The 21985-nt window shown below is 26.4% G+C and overlaps 5 protein-coding genes across 5 annotated transcripts; 1 reads left to right on the top strand and 4 right to left on the bottom strand.

Moving 5' to 3' along the window:
• Positions 1 to 3: 3 nt before the first annotated feature.
• Positions 4 to 6972, bottom strand: TA04870 (uncharacterized protein; the record flags this gene model as incomplete). The annotated part of the gene is made up of 1 exon (XM_950097.1): positions 4 to 6972. The coding sequence occupies one exon, from the start codon at positions 6970 to 6972 to the stop codon at positions 4 to 6; it is 6969 nt and encodes a 2322-aa protein (XP_955190.1).
• Positions 6973 to 7182: 210 nt separating this feature from the next.
• TA04865 (DNA mismatch repair protein, putative) lies at positions 7183 to 11143 on the bottom strand (the record flags this gene model as incomplete). The annotated part of the gene is made up of 10 exons (XM_950096.1): positions 7183 to 7351; positions 7510 to 7898; positions 7977 to 8007; positions 8046 to 8118; positions 8189 to 9119; positions 9293 to 9549; positions 9817 to 10057; positions 10349 to 10483; positions 10513 to 10586; positions 10900 to 11143. 10 exons carry the CDS (start codon positions 11141 to 11143, stop codon positions 7183 to 7185), a joined length of 2544 nt encoding a protein of 847 aa, XP_955189.1.
• A 526-nt stretch (positions 11144 to 11669) lies between these two features.
• Positions 11670 to 15655, top strand: TA04855 (cell divison cycle CDC48 homologue or transitional endoplasmic reticulum ATPase; the record flags this gene model as incomplete). Its single annotated transcript, XM_950095.1, has 7 exons — positions 11670 to 12360; positions 12608 to 13042; positions 13149 to 13499; positions 13751 to 14296; positions 14705 to 14948; positions 15018 to 15193; positions 15381 to 15655. The coding sequence occupies 7 exons, from the start codon at positions 11670 to 11672 to the stop codon at positions 15653 to 15655; spliced, it is 2718 nt and encodes a 905-aa protein (XP_955188.1).
• Positions 15656 to 17723: 2068 nt separating this feature from the next.
• TA04845 (aspartyl-tRNA synthetase, putative) lies at positions 17724 to 21036 on the bottom strand (the record flags this gene model as incomplete). The annotated part of the gene is made up of 7 exons (XM_950094.1): positions 17724 to 17863; positions 18257 to 18968; positions 19187 to 19669; positions 19984 to 20037; positions 20093 to 20315; positions 20508 to 20613; positions 20865 to 21036. 7 exons carry the CDS (start codon positions 21034 to 21036, stop codon positions 17724 to 17726), a joined length of 1890 nt encoding a protein of 629 aa, XP_955187.1.
• Positions 21037 to 21405: 369 nt separating this feature from the next.
• On the bottom strand, positions 21406 to 21946 carry TA04840 (60S ribosomal L34 protein, putative; the record flags this gene model as incomplete). Its single annotated transcript, XM_950093.1, has 2 exons — positions 21406 to 21559; positions 21684 to 21946. 2 exons carry the CDS (start codon positions 21944 to 21946, stop codon positions 21406 to 21408), a joined length of 417 nt encoding a protein of 138 aa, XP_955186.1.
• Positions 21947 to 21985: the final 39 nt, after the last annotated feature.

The following is a 21985-nucleotide window of genomic DNA, read 5'->3' as shown; positions in this document are numbered from 1 at the left end:
ATATTATAAAGTATTATTGGAAAGATCAAATTCGAATAATAATCTTGTACAATCAATTAATTGATTAGAATGTGGTCTTAATTTGAGTTCAAGTTTACGATAACAAGAGATGATAAATTCAGAATCAAGTTTAGAAATTGAATCTAATATAAAGAAAAAATTATCTAAAGTTAATGAATTCATAAGATTCATTTTAAAATATTCAAAATTATCCACAATCAAGAGATTAAATTCTGGTATATATTTATTAATTGATTCTAATAATTTAATTACATCATACAAATCTGGTTTGTATAGAAAATTAAAAAATTCTTTATATTCTGGATATATTATTAATAAATTATATATTAATCTTCTTAACATTATATATCTATTATTCATTAAATTGGTATTAGTCAAATTGGTATGAGTCAAATTACTGTTGAATGTTGTGTTTGGTGTTCTAGGAGTAGTATATTTATTTATATTTTGTGAATTTATTTGTATTTTATGATATATTTTTATTAGAAAATTGACATATTTTTCATGATTTAATAGAAATAAAGGTTCCAATTCTAGAAATGTTTCAATATTAAAATCTTCAAATTGTTCATAAACATTAAATACAATTTCTATAAATTCTTCCATATATTCAAATGAATTTATATTTAAAAATGTTTTATCCACTTCATTCATATTAATTATATTTATATTATTACCAAATAAATATTCCGTTACGGGGTCAGGTCCACGGCCAACCCCGAAAGGGGTTTCCTTAGTATCCAAAGTACCCATAGTATTAGTGTAGGTACACTCCATAGCTGTAAAATTAGCTCCCTTTCCCTCAGTTACGGTGCTTGCTCCAGTGGTTCCAGTAACATCCTTAGTAATACTATCCGTAGGTCCATTACTTTCTGTTGGACCAAGCACCGTAACGGTGGATTTAAATTGAATTAATTTAATATAAATATAATAAATATATTTAATATTATTTTGTACAAATTCGGGTATATTTTTGAAAAATTCTAATCTATAATTACTTTTAAAAATAAATGGACTAACTAAAATTATTTTATTTGGGAAATTAATAAATAATGAAAGAAATTGACAAATATTTTCAATAGACGAAATAATATTTTGTGACCAATTACAATAATATAAATGTGGCAAAAGACCATTTAAAAATTTTAATACAATTCTCATATCAATATTAGAAAATATTTTACGTAATTCATTTAAAAATTGATAATTAAATTTATATTCACATATTTCCATCATTAATTGTATTGCAAGTTCTATATTCACTAATATTAATTCTATTACTGTTAATTCTTTTAAATTTCTATATTCAAACATATCAATATATTTGAAATTATTTTCTTCCGTTACGGAGCTTGGTCCAACACCAGCCCCGAAAGGGGCTTCCTTAGTATCCTTATTACCCTTAGTACACTCCATAGGCATAGAATTAGCTCCCTTTCGAGGAGTTAAGGTGCTTGCTCCAAAGGTACCTGTAGTAATACTGGTAGGTCCCTTTGGGGGAGGAATAGTAGCTGTTGGACCAAGCCCCGTAACGGAAGTAACGGAATATAATAAATTAGGATGAAATAATGGTATAGAATGGAAATAATTAAGAATTGGTGGAAAAATTGAATTATTAAATATTTCAGTTTTTTTATAAAAAAACTTTTCCAACATATCAAATTTATTTTTAGTTATATTTATTAATTCATCTTCTGCTTTTTCTATTGCTAAACTTATAAATTTTGATCCTACACCATGTGTTAAAGATCCCATACCATGTGTTAACTTTGTTCCTACACTATGTGATAAGGATCCTACAGTGTGTGACAGGGATCCTACATTCTGTGATAACTTTGATGGTATATTTTGTGTTAATTTATCGGCTAATTTGAACATTGTACTTTTATTTTTATCTTTAAATTCTAATAATATTAATATATTTTTTCTTAAATCCCATTCTTCAATTATATTATTTATATATTCCACTTCTATATCTTCAAATAAATCAATTAATCTAATTCCATCTTCTACTCCGGATTCTCTATCCACGGGTGAATGTACTGTATCCTCTACTAATCCATCATCTACTACTGTATCTACTACTCCATCCTCTACGCAGTATCTATTGTCTATGGTATAAATTCCATTAGATATTGAATTATAAAAATTATTATAAATATTAAGAGTAATAAGTGACATTAATTGTGAAAATTGTAATTTATAACAAAATTGTAAAATATTTGATATCATTAATAAATTATTCATTTCTATACTTAATATTATTATTATATTTATATACAAATTATATAAATTGTTTTTTTCCTCCGTTACGGAGCTTGGTCCAACTGTACCAATATCCTTAGTAGTACACTCCATACCCTTAGCTCCCTTTCCCATGGTACTCTTAGTACCTATAGAATTAGCTACCTTTCCCATAGTACTCTTAGTACCTATAGAATTAGCTACCTTTCCCATAGTACTCTTAGTACCTATAGAATTAGCTCCCTTTCCCGAGGTACACTCTATGGCTGTAAAATTAGCTCCCTTTCCCATAGTTAAGGTGCTTGGTCCAGTAGTATCCTTAGTACCAGGTACAATAGTAGTTAGATTAACCGTATCCAAATCAATATTAATATTTCCATTATTAAAATTAAATAGATTAAGAATATGAATAATATAATTCGAATTTGTTTTATTTAATAATTCATTTGTAACAATTTTAATATTATTAATTATTTCATTATTATATATTTTATTCTTTAATATATTATTTATTATACTTTTATATATTTCTCCCGTTACGATGCTTGGTCTAATAGTACCAGTACCCATAGTACCAGCCCCGAAAGGGGCTTCCTTAATATTAGTATTACTATAGTTACTGGTGTTATGAGAATTACAATAGAATAAAATAGAAGAAAATATAATATTAATTAAATCATTTATTGGATATAATTTAAATTCTAATATTTTATTATATTCAATTGATAAATTAAAATTATTAAATATTAATAAACTTTTATATATTTTTGATAACATTATTAATATATTTATTCTATCCAATATTTTATTCATTTGTACACTAGAGAAGGACTCGTAATTAGACAGTATAGACTCAGTAGACAGTATAGACTCAGTAGACAGTATAGACTGATTAGACAGTATAGACTCATTAGATAGTATAGATCCATTAGACAGTATAGAATCAAAATTAGGTATATTACACTCATAATTACCAGAATTACCCATAAAATCCCTTAAATTATCCATAAAATCCCTTATAGTATCCTCACTATCCCTAGTACCCCTCTCATTATCCCTAGTATCAGTGAATTTGGAAAGTATATTAAAAAATCCTATAGAATCTAAAAATTTAAATAATATTGTAATAATTAATTCTATTGTAAATGGATTTGTATGTTTGATATGATAAAATTTATTATTTTTTGGTATAAATTTATTATTAATTTTATTAAATATATTTATATTACAATTTATATCTATTCTATATATTATATTCATTATATTTTCTAATATATTTAATATTTCTTCCGTTACGGTGCCCGTTACGGTGCTTGCTCCAACGGCACCAATATCCTCACCACCCATACTATTAAAATCCATATCATTTAATCCTCTACTAACTTTATTATTAACCATATTAATATCTATATTACTAATACCTATATTATTAATACTTATATCGTCTCTACTGTTACTATCAGGTCCATTAATTTCTGTTGGACCTGACCCCGCAACGGGAACAATTTGATAATAAATTTGTAATAAAATTATTATATAATTACAATTGTATATAGAAATTGTATAAAAGAACATATTGAAAATATTGTTTATAGAACAATTGGATAATAATTTGGATAAATTAATAAGTTCATATATACAATTAATAAATTCTTTAGGTTCAAGATCAATTAAATATATAATTATCTTTTGTAATAATATTAAATAATATTCTTCTTCTACTATTGATAATATTAAATCTATTGGTGTTATTATTAATTTTATATTTTCTTTATTATTTCTTATTAATATATTTATTATTCCTTCTATAAATTCAAATATATTTTTCAATATTATATTTATTATTTCTACCGTTACGGTGTCTGGTCCACCAACACCCCCAAAAGGGGCTTCCTTAGTATCCTCACCAACTCCCTCACTACCCTTAATATCCTTAGTAGTACACTCCATAGCTGTAAAATTAGCTCTCTTTCCCTCAGTTACGGTGCTTGCTCCAACTGTACCTGTAGTACTACTAATATCCTTAGTACTAACCTTAGTACTGTTAGTTGCCGTAGTACCTGGCACCGTAACGGAGGAATTAATTTTAATAATATTATTTTCATTAATAATATCAAATTGTTTATTAAATGATTGTAATAATTTATAAGTTGAATAATTTGTATTATAATTTTTCAATTTATAATATTTTATATATTTAAATATTGTATTTTTTATATCCACATTTCTATCAACACTAATACTATCTACCTTAATACTACTATCATCCTTAATACTAGTATTAACTTGATCACCTCCGTCACCCCTATCAACTCCATCATCTCTATCTACAGGATTGATTGGTTGTATTTGATGAAAAAAATCATGTTCAGTAATAATTAGTGTAAAAATAGAATTAATAATGAAATAATATTGTAAAAAATTATAATTGGACGTATCTTTAAAAGTAATATTAATAAAAATTTGATAGACTTTATTTTTAAAATTTGTTTCCAAAAGTACTTTTATTAATGAATATAATATTTCAAATGAATTTATATTTATTTCCTTCATAAAATTTTCTGATATATCTTTTATATATTCATTCAAATCACTATTATATGTTCTTAATAATGATCTATAAAATTCTTTATAATTCTCCGTAACGGTGTCTGGTCCACCAACCAGAAATCCCCCCGAAGGGGTTTCCTCAGTATTAGTATCCTCACCAACTTCCTCTCCTTCCTCAATAAAAGTACTCGACTCCCCAGTTTTAGTTACAACAGCAATTTCATTAGGATTTTTCTCACTAGTACACTCCATGGCTGTAGAATTAGCTCCCTTTCCGATAGTACTAGTATTTTCTTCAGTTACGGTGTCAGGTCCTACTGTACCTGTAGTACTACTAATATCCTTAGTACCCTCAGGTCCATTACTTTCTGCTTGACCAAGCACCGTTACGGGATTAATAAGTAAAAAAAAAGTTTTAAGTTTATTAGATAATTTATTAGTTTTACAATTTAAACAAAATTTATAAATTTTATATTTATCTTTATAATATTCTTCACAATTACATTCAATTATATTTGAAAAATCAATTTCACAAAATAAATTCAACTTTTTACTCGGTTCCAATTCTAAATATTCAAAAAAATTCATCAAATCTACATGTCTATCTGTACTATAGTCTCCACCTATACTATAGTCTCCATCTGTACTATAATCTCCACCTGTACTATAATCTCCACCTGTACTATAATCTCCACTAATGTGTTTACCGTAATCTCTATCTCTATCTCTATTAGTATTTGAAATAAAATGATTGGAATTAATAAATTTATAAATAAAATATTGTTTAATAATAAATTTTAAAAAATTTAATAAATTCAATTTATTAATCAAATTATTCACATCATTCAAATTATTCAAACTATTATTAGAATTTATAGTATTGATATTAATGATTTGGAATAAAGATTTGAAAAATTTGGATAATAAAAAATATGAACAATTTGTATATTTAATTATTAAATATATTCTCCAAAAACACCAATTAAGAAATTCTTCAAGAATTTTCTCATCTAATTTTTCTACACTATTCATCAAATTCATTGAATTTTCGGAATTCACCAAATCCATTAAATTCTTAGAATTCACCAAATTATTAGTATTTTTAATAATAATATATTGTATTGGTAATAAATATTGATTGAAATTAAATGAAATTGGTATATAACTTAAAAGTATTTTCCAATAAGTTTTAATATGTAATAACATACAATTATTACAATTATTAAATAATATTTTAAATGTTATTATATTATTTGTAAATAAACAATAACATAATAATGCAAATAATTGACTACAATTTGATTCTCTATAAAATGACCAACATATTGTTAAATATTCTATATCCAATGTATTATCTAATGTATTATCTAATTTCAAATTCGGTTTTAATATATTAATATCTTCTTTTATTTTAAATTTTGTTAAAATTTCTGAAAATTCATTAATAAAATTATATTTTATTTCTTTTTTTTGTATATATTTTTTTATTTTTAACATTTCTAAACATATTTTTTCATATTCTTTAAATCTTTTATATATATTTATTATATATTTAATTATTAATATATTATCCAAATTATACACATCCAAATCAGTATTTTCCAAATCTATCAAAATTTCAGAATTTCCCAAATTTTCATAATTTTCAATAGTTTCTGAATAATTTATAATTTCTAATTCTATTAAATTATTAATTTCATTTAATATTTCAGAATAATTTAAATTTTCAGAATTTTCCAAATTTTTAGAATATTTTAAATTTTCAGAGTATTTTAAATTTTCTATAGTATATTTTAATATATTTAATATGTTTGATAAAATTATATTAATTTTTTGTAGATTTAATTTAACATTTGAATTCCAAATTAATGAATTTTTACCAATTTTAAAAACTGTTGAAACATTAAATAATTTTATTTCTAAACATTTTTTATCCAAATTAACAAATTCATTTAAATTTCCAAATTCATTAAAATTCTTTAATTTATTAATAATTTCTTCATTATTAAATTCATTTATATTAAATTCTTCAATATTAAGTTGATATGGATCATAAAATATAATTTTAATTAAATCTAATAAATTTGTACAAGAATTTAATTTTTTTTTGAAATTATTTAACCAAATTTCATCAATTTCAGAAATTTGTTCTTCCATAATTTCTTTTAAATTATTAAAATTATTTATATAATTTACATTTTTATACAATTCTATTACACAATTCTAATATACAAATTTAATATACAATTCCAATATCTAACAACATCTTCCGGCACAACAATCAAATTCCAATACACAATACCAACAACATCTTTCAACACATCATTCAAATTTAATTAAATTATAATTAAATTATAGTAAAAAAGATTAATTGGATAATAATTCTTGTAATTGTTGATGTGATACAAGGCATTTGATTGATGGTCTTCCATGTGGACAATTCCATGGATGTATTAATGTTCCCATTTTCTTTATTATATTTTTCATTTGTCCATTTGTTAATCCATCACCAGCTCTAACTGATGATTTACATGCTCTAACACATAAATTACATTAATTCCAATTAATTAACTCTAATTAACTTTAATTAACTTTAATTAACTTTAATTAACTTTAATTAACTTTAATTAACTTTAATTAACTCCAATTACTTAATTAATTAAATTGATATTATTGAATGGGTGGTTATAATACTTTGAAGCTAGTATTGACCAGATTTTATGTGGTCTTGGTATATTTCCTAATCCCCAAATATAATCAGATTGTTGATTATTTTCGATATAATCAATTGTAGAAAGTTCATTAAGGAAATCAATGAAATCATCTTCACCAAGTACTTTACCTAGAATTTGTGGCAAAGTATTTACATATACACCACGTCCAATTTTCTCTGTTAATACACTTGACATACATACGTCTCCATCATTAAATACTAAAAATTCCTTCTCTCTACATACTTTAATATCAAATCCATTTGATAATAATACATTCATACTATTTTCTGCTACCTGAACATTATTAATTTTAAAAAATTTACTTGTGTTAAAAATGGTGTCAATTCTATTAATTTCGGACATATTAATCTTTGTTTATTTATTTTTACTGTTTTATTTAATCTTTCAAATCTATAATTCCGTTACGGTGCTTGGTCAAACAGTAACTAATCCCCGTAAGGGGTATATAACTAACCAACTACCCTCGTAGGGATATAACTAACTCCTGCAAATAACTAACCCCGGGAAAGGGAGCTAATTCTATAGCTATGGAGTGTACTCCCGGAAAGGGAGCTAAATAACTGTATACCTAAATATTCCTAGGGTATATAGCTAATTATTCCTAGGGTATATAGCTAATTATTCCTAGGGTATATAACTAATAATGGTAATTGGAGCTGCTTGAGCAAGCACCGTAACGTGATACTTAGCCTTTTCGTCAGCAGCATGTTGATCAATAACATATAATGAAAAATTATATTTTGTTTTAATATCAGGAAATGTCAACTTTGTAATAATGAAACTTTTATTAAATTGTCCAATGAGTTCCATTTTCTCAAAGACTTGAGGATTTAAAAAGTTATGTTCCATCAAATCTTCATTAGTTAATTTACATTTCATAATAGATTCTTCTGGTAATAATTTCTTCATATTACGCTCAAATAAACGTCTTTCACATATCTTTATACGTCTTGATATTGATGAACAACATTCATCTTCTACTAACTCTAAATATTCTTCTAAAGTATTTATTCTATCCAAATTTATACCATCACTCATACAGTTAGTAATACTATCACTCATATAGTCAGTAATACTATCACTCATACAGTCAGTAATACTATTAGTACTAATACGATTACTAATGTTCTCAGTACTAAAAGATTCAGTAGTAATAATGTCAGTACTAATACTCTTAGTACTGATACTCGTAGTAGTAGGTATATTTACAGTACTATTAGTAATAGCCCTAGTAGTATCCTTGGTATCTAGTATCTCAGGTAAATTTAAAGCGCCATAAGTAATAGCACTAGTATCAGTAGTTATAGTATTATCCACAGTATCAGTAATAGCATTAATACCCATAGAATCAGTCACCATACCAGTACTCATAGTATCACTAATATGTTCTTCATTGGTATCTCCATTAGTATGTGTTATAGTCTGTTTTTTAATGGAATTAGTATCAATTGTATCTAATTGACGTTTTTCTTGTTTAATATTAATAGAATTGGAAATGAATTGAGTTAAAATTTCAGAATTTATTTGTAATAAATTCGTCTTTGGTTTCAATATTTCATATAAATTTTCCTAACACATTTTATATACCAATACTTAATACTACTTAACTAGGGTTAACTGCATAAATAGCCTTAAATAGCCTTAAATAGCCCTTAAATACCCCTAACTACCCTTAACTACTGTAATAGACTACTTAACTACTTAAGATTACTATACTTAACTACTTAATTATAGAATAATACTTTAAATGTACGAATAATATAATCTTCAGAATAGATATATGCAGAACGTTTATCTGGTGAGATATTAACATCGACATTATCACAATTCATAGTGAGATTGAGTATGAATGAAGGTTTAGCTCTACTTGAGAAATGACTAAAAATAGCCGAAATGGCATTTTTGAACTTTTGTACCTTTGTTATTGGTCTCTTGTTTATATAAAAATATTCCATTTCTCTATATCCTCTTTCATTATAAGGATTACTTACTAAACCTTCTATTCTATAATTTATTATTAATTCCTCAGTTACGGTGCTTGGTCAAGCGGTACCCCGTAAGGGGTATATAAATAACTAAAGGACCCCCTCAGGAGAGGCTAAATAACTACCCTAGGGCTATAACTACTGGTATATAACTAAGTGAACCCCTTTCAGGGGTAACTAAGTAGTGATATTGGAGCTGTTGGAGCAAGCACCGTAATGGAGATACCTCCATTCCTTATCTAGAATATTAATTTGTATAAGTTTTTTAGAAAATTCATAACCAAAGATTTCTTCTACTACACCTCGAATTTCATCTTTAGAACCGGAAGTAGCAAAAATATTCGAGAATTTCTTATTATTAGTCACAGTAGTAAAATTGAAACTTATATGAGGATTAATTAAAGCATATTGTTGAATTTGAGAAACTGATTTTGAAATTTGACTCTTTGAATTCTTCACTAATAACTTTCTACGTACTGGATATTCACCAAACAATTCTCTAACCTTCACACATGTTCCTATCTATAATCTTATTAATATATATAATTAGGGGTATTCCGTTATGGTGTTACGTTACGGTGCTTGGTCAAGCGGTAACTAAAGGAACCAGTAAGGAATAACTAACTAAAGGAACCAGTAAGGAATAACTAACTAAAGGAACCAGTAAGGAATAACTAACTAAAGGAACCAGTAAGGAATAACTAACTAACTACTGTAGATAACTAATCCTAGGGTATATAACTATAGAAGGCCTTGGAGGGGCTACTGCTAGTGGAGTACTGGCCATGGGAGCAAGCACCGTAAAGGAGATACATTAGAAGCTATAGGAGATTTGTTAATAATATTTCCTAATGAATCAAATTTTAAAAGCCAACCATTATCACTATTGGGAGTCCTAGTCTCAATTTCTACATTACTAAGATTACACATGGAATATAAAGCCTCGCCCTAAATAGATTAAAAAATTAAAAAAATACACGAAAACCAAATGTTGTCAAACTTGTAAATAAATCTTCAAATTTTCTTATTTTCGATGTTGAATGTTTTGATCCTATAATTATTTATTTATATATTTAATTATTAAGGAGTTACGGTGTTAGGTATTTAGGGTAATTAAGGTTCTATAGGTATTTAGGGTAATTAAGATTCTATAGGTATTTAGGGTAATTAAGGTTCTATAGGTATTTAGGGTAATTAAGGGTAATTAAGGCTATTAGGTAGTTAAGGCTTTTTATGGCCTTTTAAGGCTATTTTAGCCCATTTTAGCCTTTTTGGTATTTAAAGAGTATTTTAAGGCTATTAACTACTTAGGACTATCTAAGGCTTATTAGGGGTTTTAGGGATATAAGAAGGTTGTATATTACCTAGATTATCGAAATTGATTTCGGAAATTCCAGTACCATTATCAGTAACTTTAATTAAATCAACACCAGCATTATATAATTTAATTTCTAAAAATTGGATAAAAATAATAAAAAAACCTATATTAGTAGAATGTGCATCAATAGCATTTTCAACTAATTCTCTAATAACACAACTAATACCATTAATTACTTGAAATGATCTTGAAATACAAGAATGTTGATGATCTAATGATTGTAAACTCATTTTCTCATCAAAATTAATGTGTAAAAATTAAAATTATTAAATATTATTAAAAATTTATAAAAATATTCTTAAAATTAATAAAATTACAAAATTTATTAAAATTTATAAAATTATTCAAATTATTAAAAATTATTAAAATTCTCAAAATTATTATTTGAAATATTGTTATTAATTATGGGAATAGTATAGACAATTTTTTCTTTATAATAATTTTTAATATTAATTTTATTAAATTTGTAAATTTGTAATTTTATTAATATTTTTGTAAATTAATTGAAATTATTATTCTTTTTATTGAATTTCTTTTGGAATCCTGTGTAACATCTGATTTCTATCATTTTATTCTTCAAAATCTAAATTATCTTCTCATAATTCTACATTAATCTAAATTACTTCCTCATAATTCCACATTAATCTAAGTTATTTCCCCAAAATCTTAATCATTTCATTATAATTCTAATAACACATTTTCATTATGTTTTTATCCAATTTACTATTTGTAATAATAAATTAAGAAAATGTAATAATGTTAATTAGTTTTAATGTTTATTTGATTTGTATTATTTCAAATTTGTCAATTAATGCTCTGATTCCTAATCATAAGGAATCCAAATTTTCTAATTTCTATAATCGCAATAAAAATGAATCAAATTTATTTAAAGGTTTGAGGACTAAATTGGCTTTATTACCATTTGAATGTGGTTATTTTAATTTTTTCAAGAAGGATAAATCGAATGGATTTAATGTGTTTAAATGGGCTTCTGATAATTCTAAATCAGAAAAGGATGAGAAATTAGGATTAGTAGAGACACCTAAAAATGTAGAAGAATTCCAAGACGTATCAGTATATCAAAAAATCTTAGAAGGAACTTCTTCTAAACTATTTGTACTTAATGATACATTTGGTGGAAATAGTAATGTAAATGTAAAAATAGGCAAAGAACAAGCTAACAAATTAAATTTAATGACTGGTGATTTTGTAAAAGTTCGTGGTAGGAGGCGTAAAGTAACTGTATGTGGAGTGGATGTTACAGAATCAATTACTAAAAATGAAGTGTCATTTCATGAAGATTTAAGACGGAATTTAAGATTAAGACTTGGTGACATTGTTTTTATGGATAAAATTAATACTATACCAGAAGCTAAAATTGTACATATCTTACCATTTAAAGATACTATTGAACCTTTAATTAAACAACTTTCAATATATAATACAGGTAATCATCTTCTAAATACCCTTAAATACCTAAGTAGCTAGTACTTCTAATAGCCTTAATACCCTTTAAATAGGCTTTAAGTACTCTAGATAGACATAAAATACCCTTAAAACCCCTAATAAGCCTTAGATACCTAAAATAGGCCTTAAGTAGTTAATAAGCCTTAAATACCCTTAACTACTCCCAGATACTCCTATTTCCCTCAATTTAACCCCTATTTACTCTCTTAATTACCTATTAATTATAGAAAATGATGTAAGAAAAGTAATAAAGAATATATTGTATGAATATTTTTCGAATGAAGTGAGTAATGGGAATAGTCGTCCAGTACGTGTTGGTGATCATTTTACATTATGTGTACGTGTTAATGGTCCGAGTTCAGTATCATTAACTGATCAATGTGATTACTTAAAATTGGAGTTTAAAATTCTACAAATAAAAGCCTTTTCTAAAAAATTTGGTGATGTTTTAGTTGATAGTGATGTCGGTTTAATAGTTGGAGAAAGTGTAATTGATTCTGGTGGCAATTATTTAAGTCGTGAAGATGATGACTCATTTGGTGAAGTTGGTTATGATGATATTGGAGGCATGAATAAACAACTTTCTAAAATTAGAGAACTTATTGAATTACCTTTATTACATCCTGAACTTTTCAAAACTGTAGGAATTAATCCACCAAAAGGTGTTATATTACATGGTCCACCAGGTTTGCGTTACGGGGTCAGGTCCACCGGACAGTAGTCCCTTAGTTATATATAGTAGTTATCCTATTTAATTATCTACTGTAGTTAGTTATTTAGCCCCTCCAGGGGTTACCTTATTAGTTAGTTATATCCCCTTACGGGGATACCGCTTGAGCAAGCACCGTAACGGGAATATAGGTTCTGGTAAAACATTAGTAGCACGTGCAATAGCTAATGAAACAGGTGCTAAATGTTATGTTATAAATGGTCCGGAGATAATGTCGAAAATGGTTGGTGAATCTGAAGAGAAGCTTAGGAAAACATTTGAAACTGCTTCGAAAAATGCACCTTCCATAATTTTTATTGATGAAATTGATTCTATAGCTGGGAAAAGAGATAAAACTTCTGGTGAACTTGAAAGAAGATTAGTTTCACAATTATTAACACTTATGGATGGTATTAATCAATCACATTCTAATAAGGGTACGTTATTCCCTTACGGTGACTGGTCCATCAGACAGTAGTCCCCTAACCCCTGAAAGGGGTTCCCTTAGCCCCGAAGGGGCTCAACTATACAGTTATATACCCTTATAATACTTAGCTATTTATAGTTAGTTATACCCTTCTGGGCTTAGTAGTTAGTTATTTATCCCCTTAAGGAATACCGTTTGACCAAGCACCGTAACGTAATATTATAGGTTTAATAGTATTAGCAGCAACAAATAGAATAAATTCAATTGATAATGCATTAAGAAGATTTGGACGGTTTGATCGTGAAATAGAAATGGTAAGTTGTGATGAGAAAGAACGATATGAAATATTAAAAGTAAAAACAAAGAATATGCGTTTGGCAGATGATGTTGATTTACATAAAATAGCAAAAGAATGTCATGGATTTGTTGGTGCAGATATAGCACAATTATGTTTTGAAGCTGCTATGACATGTATTAAAGAAAGTATTAATTCACCAGCTCTACATCAATATTATTATGCAGAAGAAATACCACAAGATGTACTTTCCAAATTATTAGTACGTAATAAACATTTTATGGAAGCTCTTTCATTATGTAATCCAAGTAATTTAAGGGAGAAAATTGTTGAAATTCCTGAAACTACTTGGAATGATATTGGAGGGCTTGAAACTGTTAAAAATGAACTTATTGAAACTATTCAATATCCATTACAATTTCCTGAAAAATTCATTAAATATGGTCAATCTTCTAATAAAGGTGTTTTATTCTATGGTCCACCAGGTTTGCGTTACGGTGCTTGGTCACACGGCCAACAGTACCAACAGCCCCCTAAGGGGGCTCCTAATTAGTTATTCATCCCCTCCGGGGGTTCCATTAGTAGTTAGTTATACTTAGTTATACCCTTAGTTAGTTAGTTGATTAGTTATTTATTTATACCCCTTACTGGGTACTAGTTACCGCTTGACAAAGCACCGTAACGTGACACCGTAATGGAATATAGGATGTGGTAAAACATTATTAGCAAAAGCTATAGCACATGAATGTAATGCTAATTTCATATCCATTAAAGGTAATCATATATACTCATTTAATTAGTAGTTAGGGGGAGTTAGTTATTTACAGTAGTTAGTCCCCTTTCGGGTGAATAGTTAGTTACTGCTTGATCAAGCACCGTAATGGAATATCTAGGACCTGAATTATTAACAATGTGGTTTGGAGAATCAGAAGCAAATGTAAGAGAATTATTTGATAAAGCAAGAGCATCAGCACCATGTATATTATTTTTTGATGAAATTGATTCCATCGCAAAAACTAGAAGTAGTAATACAAGTACTGGTTCAGAAGCTGCTGATCGTGTTATTAATCAAATACTTACTGAAATTGATGGAATCAATGTTAAAAAACCAATCTTCATAATTGCCGCTACTAACAGGTTTCATACAATTTATTTAATTTCTACAGTAATTTTCTATTCTAATTTCTCTCCAAATTGTTATTTTAGGCCGGATATAATTGATCCAGCAATATTGAGACCAGGACGTTTGGGTAAATTGATATATATACCATTACCAGATTTGAAGAGTCGTGAGAATATTTTTAAGGCTAGTCTTAAGAATTCTCCACTTTCACCTGATGTTAATATTTCAAAAATGGCACAACAACTTGAAGGTTATTCAGGTATTCCATTACGGTGCTTGTACACACCGACTTAGATATCTCACCAGCCCTGAAAGGGGTTCCCTAACCCCGAAGGCGTTCCTAACTAGACAGTTATTTAGCTCCCTTTACAGGGTCCAGTTAGTTATACAGTAGTTACTTAGTTACCCCTTGAGCAAGCACCGTAACGGAGTTAACAATTGTATAGGAGCTGATATAGCTGAGATATGTCATAGAGCTGCTAGAGAAGCTATACGTGAAAGTATTGAAGCTGAAATAAAACGTAAACGACCACTTGAAAAAGGTGAAAAGGATCCTGTTCCATATATAACTAATAAACATTTTCAAATCGCACTTAAAAATTCGAGGTATCCCATTACGGGGTCAGGTCCACGGCCATCCACTAGCCCTGAAAAGGGCTTCTTAACCCCCAAAGGGGATACTAGTTCCTTAGTTACATATATAATAGTTATCCTAGGGTAGTAGTTAGTTATATAGTACCCCTACGGAGATTAGTTACTGTTTGAGCAAGCACCGTAACACCGTAATGGAAATATTTAGGAAATCAGTTGAACAATCGGATATAGAATTATATGAATCATTCAAAAATAAACATTTAACATAATATTAATCTTAATACAATAATTATTCTATAATTACACATACTCATTGGAGTTCTTAGATACTCTAAATATTAAGTACTGGGTACTCTAGGGCTATCTAAGGCTATTTAAGGCTACTAGAGCTATATAAGCCTATATAAACCTAATTAGGCCTATTTTAGCCTGATTCTGCCTATTAAGGTCATTTTAGGTATTAGGGGTGTATATGAGGTATATAACTGTTAATTAATAATAATTTAATAATGAAATTAAATAATACTAATAAAAATTATTTATCATCAAATGTTCTTTCTACTAAATTGTATTCAATAATTAACTTATTAACTCATCTTATTAACTTATTTATTCAATAATTAACTTAATTAATTAATAATTTTAGTGAAGCAGTTGAAAATAAATATTATGAAGATGAATTTATAAAATATTTTTGTACAAAAAATTATGGAAGTTCATTAGCAAGTTTATGTAATCTTAATAAATTAACAAATTAATGAATAAACAAATTAATAAATAAATAAATTAGTTAATAATTTGATAAATAAATTTTTATTAGATAATTCATTAAGAGTAATTGGAATTCGATGGATAATTGAAAGATTTATGAAATATTATCCTAATGAAATTGTACAATTTGTTAATTTGGGTTCTGGACTTGATACTACATCATTATATTTAATATCAAAATATAATAATATTATTTGTTTCGATATAGATCTTGAAAATGAAATTAATAAAAAAATTAATATAATTACACATACAGAAGAACTTTTAAAATTATTTCCCAGTCACAAAGTTGATACATTAGATTTCCATTCTAAACAATATCATATCGTATGTTCATCAATTAACATTAATTATTATTAATTATTAATCTGAGTTATATGTAGTTGGAATGTGATTTAAGAGATGTTAAGAATCTTCAGAAATTAATTGATCATGGATTTTCTTATGAATTACCAACAATTTTTTTAAGTGAATTTGTTCTTACTTATTTAGAAAATCATTTATCAAATGAGGTATTCCATTACGGTGCTTGTACACACCGACAACCCCCCCGGGTTCCCTAACCCGCGAAGGGAGTATTTAGTTATACAGTTAGCTGTCTTTCCCTAGTACACTCTATACCCATAGTTAGCTCTCTTTCCCGGGGTTCCTTATACCCTTAATACCCTTAATTATCCTTAGATACCCTTACCGTACTTATCTTAAGGTTATCAGTTGTTTATAGGTAATAAAATGGTTTGGTAATAAAATGACTAATAGTTCAATATTCATATACATTGAACATGTAATTTAATTTAATTCATTTCTTAATTTAGTCAAGAACGGAAACATGTTTTTTTAAATGGTTTTATACGAAATATTTTGTAATTTGAATAGAATTATTAATATTTTAGGATGGTGATACGAAATTATATTCTCCATTTAAATATACTACACCAGAATCACAAATCCAAAGGTATTAATTTCTAAATAATAATTTTTAGATATAAAGAATTTGGTTGGGATAATTCATTTATTTGTGATTTAGCATTTATTTTTAATAAATTCAATTCAAAACAAAGAAATTATTTTATTGTATAGTTAATTAAGTTAATTAGTCAGTTAGTCAGTTACTCAGTTACTCAGTTACTCAGTTACTCAGTTAGTTGATTTACTCAGTTAGTCAGTTAATTAGTTACTCAGTTGGTTACTCAGTTAATTAGTCAGTTAGTTTGAGAATTTTACAGAGGAAAAAATTTTTCTTCCATAATTCATTTCTTTAATTTAATTTAACTTAATTTAATTTAATTGTATTGTATTTAGAATTTGGGTGATTTTAAAGATAAAATATTATTATCAATAGTATTTACAAATTGTATTATTGGAACTGCTTATAAATTTTGTACTAAACAATTAACATTAATTAAACAATTATATACACCAAATTATGAAACAACTGGTGAATCCGATGAAACAACTGGTGAATCCGATGAAACAACTGAAGTAACTGAAGAATTGGATGGCAATTTATTATTAACATTTGATGAATTAAATGAATTTAAAATAGAAAATTTTGATTCATTAACTGAATCATTTAATCAATTTTTCCATATGCCAATAGATGATTAATTTTTTTTAAATCAATTACTTAACTACTTAATGTACTAGGGGTACTACCCGTACGGTGACTGGTACTGGTACCCTTAACTACTATAGACTACTGTGCCCCTTAACTACTTAATATACCTGCTACTACTTATATACCTAATAGCCCTTAACTACATTACTGGTATTACTGGTAGCCCTTAACTACTTACTAGAGTACTTAAGAACTACTTTGAACTACCTAAGACTACTGTAGACTACTGTACTACCTAATAGCCCTTAACTACAGTACTACTACTCCTAATACCCTTAGATAGCTATAGAATGCTATAGATTAGTGAATAAGTATAAAAATTAGATTAAGGTGTAATACGTTTAGGATCTCTTGGGAACATGGAAGTTTTACGTATATTAGTGAGTCCTAGAAATAACATAACAACCCGTTCTAATCCAATACCAGCACCAGCATGTGGAAATGAAGCATATTTAAATACTTGAATATAATCTTTAATTGTATTAACATCAATTCCACATTCTTTTGCTCTCTTTTCCAATTCTTCACTATCATGAATACGTTGTGCACCTGATAATATCTCCTCACCTCTCATAAAAAAATCATAACTTCTACTCCAAATTGTTCTTTCAGTAACGGTGTCTCCCGTTACGGTGCTTGCTCCAACTGTACCATCTCCAGTACTAGTATTAGTAGTAGTGTTAGTATCCTTAGGAGGACTACCTACAGTACCTGGTACAACTGTATTATCCTTATTAGTTTCCTCAGTACTATTAGTATCCTTAGTATCCTTAGTATCCTTATTAGTATTATTAGTATTATTAGTATTGTTAGTATCATTAGTACTAGTAACTTCTGTACCTGTACCTGTTGGACCAAGCACCGTTCTGGAACAATCAAGTGGCATAGTATAAAAAGGTCTTACATTAAGTGGATATTGATAAATAATATAATAATCAGTATTATATTTATTTTTAATAATTTTCCCTAATAATTTTTCATGTTCTGTAGTAAAATCATATTCATTTAAATCTTTAGGTATTTCAACTATTTCATTTAACATTTCTACTGCCTAATAATAATATTATGATAAAAATTTAAAAAATAATTAAGAAAATAATGATTTTAAAAATAAATGTTCAAAATTGATCGGGTTAGAAGAAATAAAATTTCCATGCTAATTAGATCTTGCTGCTACCTAATCTACCTAACTATACTAACTACTTAACTACTCTATCATAACTACTATCATAACTACTTTACTTAACTACTAGTACTATAATTAGAAACTTGTTGAAAAGTAATTTTTGGTGTTTGATTTAAGAATTGAAATGGTTGTATAGATGGATTAAGTTTATAGAAATAATTAATTTCATTGGAATTTTTTAAACCATTAAAAACGAATTTTAACATTTCATCAATTAAATTAACAACTTCCATATAATTATTTTTTAATTCCATTTCTAAATCTAATCCGACATATTCACATAAGTGTCGATGTGTATTACTATTTTCAGCTCTAAATACTGGACCAATTTCAAATACACGTTTTAAATCACCACAAATTGCCATTTGTTTATATAATTGTGGTGATTGTGCTAAACAAGCATCTTGTTCAAAATATTTAAATTTAAATACTGATGAACCACCTTCACTAGAACCACTTAATAATTTAGGTGTATGTATCTCAATAAAATCATTTGATAATAAAAATTCTCTATATAATTGACAAACTATTGATTGTATCTTAAATATTATATTATTCATAAAACACTAAAAAATTATTAATTTAAATATATTAACCAATAAATATATAAATAATTCCAAATATCACTAATTATTTAAAAATGTCAAAAAATGATCGGGTTAGAAGAAATAAATTTTCCTCTCCCGGTAACTATTGCTGCTGTAACTACTTATATCGAAAAAATAATTACAAATAATAAATAATTGTACTAAAAGGTTGCAAAAAAGGTAATTAGTGGGGTAGCTACGTTATCAAGATCCGTTACGGAGCTTGGTCAAGCAGTACCCCTTAAGGGGTATAACTAACTACTATATATAACTAGGATAATTATTAAAGATACTCTAAGATCTAATGCACGATTATCTAATCTTGTATCTTGATTTACTTTTATAACCTAAAACATTATATCCCATTTAACTCATAATTTAACTCATAATTAGTATAATTACATTGGGATTATTTGTATATTCTTCATTATCAGTATTATTAGCATCACGTAATAGAAATGGTAAATTAGTTGAAGATTTGGAGATACAGAAGATTTTAGAAACATTTAATTCATCTAAATTTAATAGAAAATTTATTAATTTACTTGATGAAGTTGTTGATAATATTGGCATATTTGGTACTACTACTTTACCATATACATCAACTATTGATTCAAATGATAATCTATAATTATTATTCATCTTATATCTTAATATATACTACAGTACTAATAATACACTAGAGTAGCCTAGAGTACCCTAGAGTACCCTAGAGTACTAAGAATACCCTAAGATATCGCTAGATGAACTAACTACTAATACTTAGTCTAATCTAGTAGTATTTAAGTAGATAAGGTAATTAGGTAGTTAAAATTACGTTGAAGTCCATTTGACCATATCTTTAGTATTATTTTCAGATTTACTATCAATTACACATTGTAATAATTCTCTTTGTTGTCTTAATATTAAAAAACATATTCCACCTAAAAATTTTTTATTAAAATTTACAAATATTTATAATAATTAAGTAATTAAGAGGAAATTATGAAGATTTAAGGGTACTAAGGGTAATTAAGGGTATAAATAGTGTTTTAAGGGTATTTTAGCTATTTTAGCTATTTTAGCCTTTTAAGGCCTATTTAAGCGTATTTTAGGCTTATTAAGGTATTTAAGGCTAATTTACTAATTTAAGCCTATTAAGGCTAATAATTTAGATAAATTAGAAAAAAATTACCTTTACCACGTAATTCATGTATTCTACCACGGATCCAAATATTTTTATTAATTGAATTATCTAAATCTTTAATATCTTTAAATTCACGTCTTGTTAATTCATAACCAAATGGTACATATCCATATTTATCTTCTATATTCATTACTAATTTCTCTATCATAGGATTCTTCATTTCTATACAATTCAAATTATTATTGGATGATATTAAAAAAAAATAAAATTAAATTATTAATAAATCAAATTATAAGATCAAATATTAATAAATTAATTTTTAATAAATAAAATTTATGATTACCTCTAGAAGATTTAATATTTTGATTACTTCTGGAAGATTTAATATTTTTAATATTTTGCATTGTAAAATTATTATTTATATATAAACTTCTTCTTAATGTAATTGCTAATAAGAATCTATAATTTATATATAACATTACACATATATTACATTTAATTAACATATAAATTTACAACCCAATTAAATATTCCGAATATAAAAATAAATTTTAATTATTTAATAATATAAATTTTGGGGTAAATAATATTATGATTTAGTTGATTTAGTTTTTTTGTCGGGTTTTACTTTCTTTTTTTGTTCAACTTTAACATTAGTCTTTTCTACTAATTTTGTTTTTTCACGTTCTTTAACTACACGTCTTACACATTTTTGTTCTTCTTTCAAAAATGCTCTTATTATACTAATAATACAATTAATTTAATAATTAATAATATTTATATTTATTATTTATTTATTTATTTAATTAATTAAATTATTATTTAAATTAATTTATAATTAATTATTTTATTTATTTATGAATTTACCGATCTTTAACACAATTATGACATCTTGAACCACCATATGGTCTTGATACTGTACGATTTCTATGTTTAAGATTTTTATATAGAAATGGTCTTACTGCTGATATACCAGCAAGTAGACATTTACAATCACCACATCTTGGTCTTTTACCAACTTTTTTTATATTATGAAGAACAAGACGAGCACCAGGTGTACGTACTCTTTTCACAACATTTGAATTTGTTTTATATTTATTATGTCTTCTATAATTTACTCTTTGTACCATTTTTTTCAAATTCTTATTGTAAAAATATTTAATTAAATT

Source organism: Theileria annulata, chromosome 3 (genome assembly GCF_000003225.4).
Source record: "Theileria annulata chromosome 3, complete sequence, *** SEQUENCING IN PROGRESS ***".
Lineage (NCBI taxonomy): Eukaryota > Apicomplexa > Aconoidasida > Piroplasmida > Theileriidae > Theileria > Theileria annulata.
The sequence above is the reverse complement of the archived record's forward strand: the minus strand, read 5'-3'. Positions and strand labels throughout refer to the sequence as shown.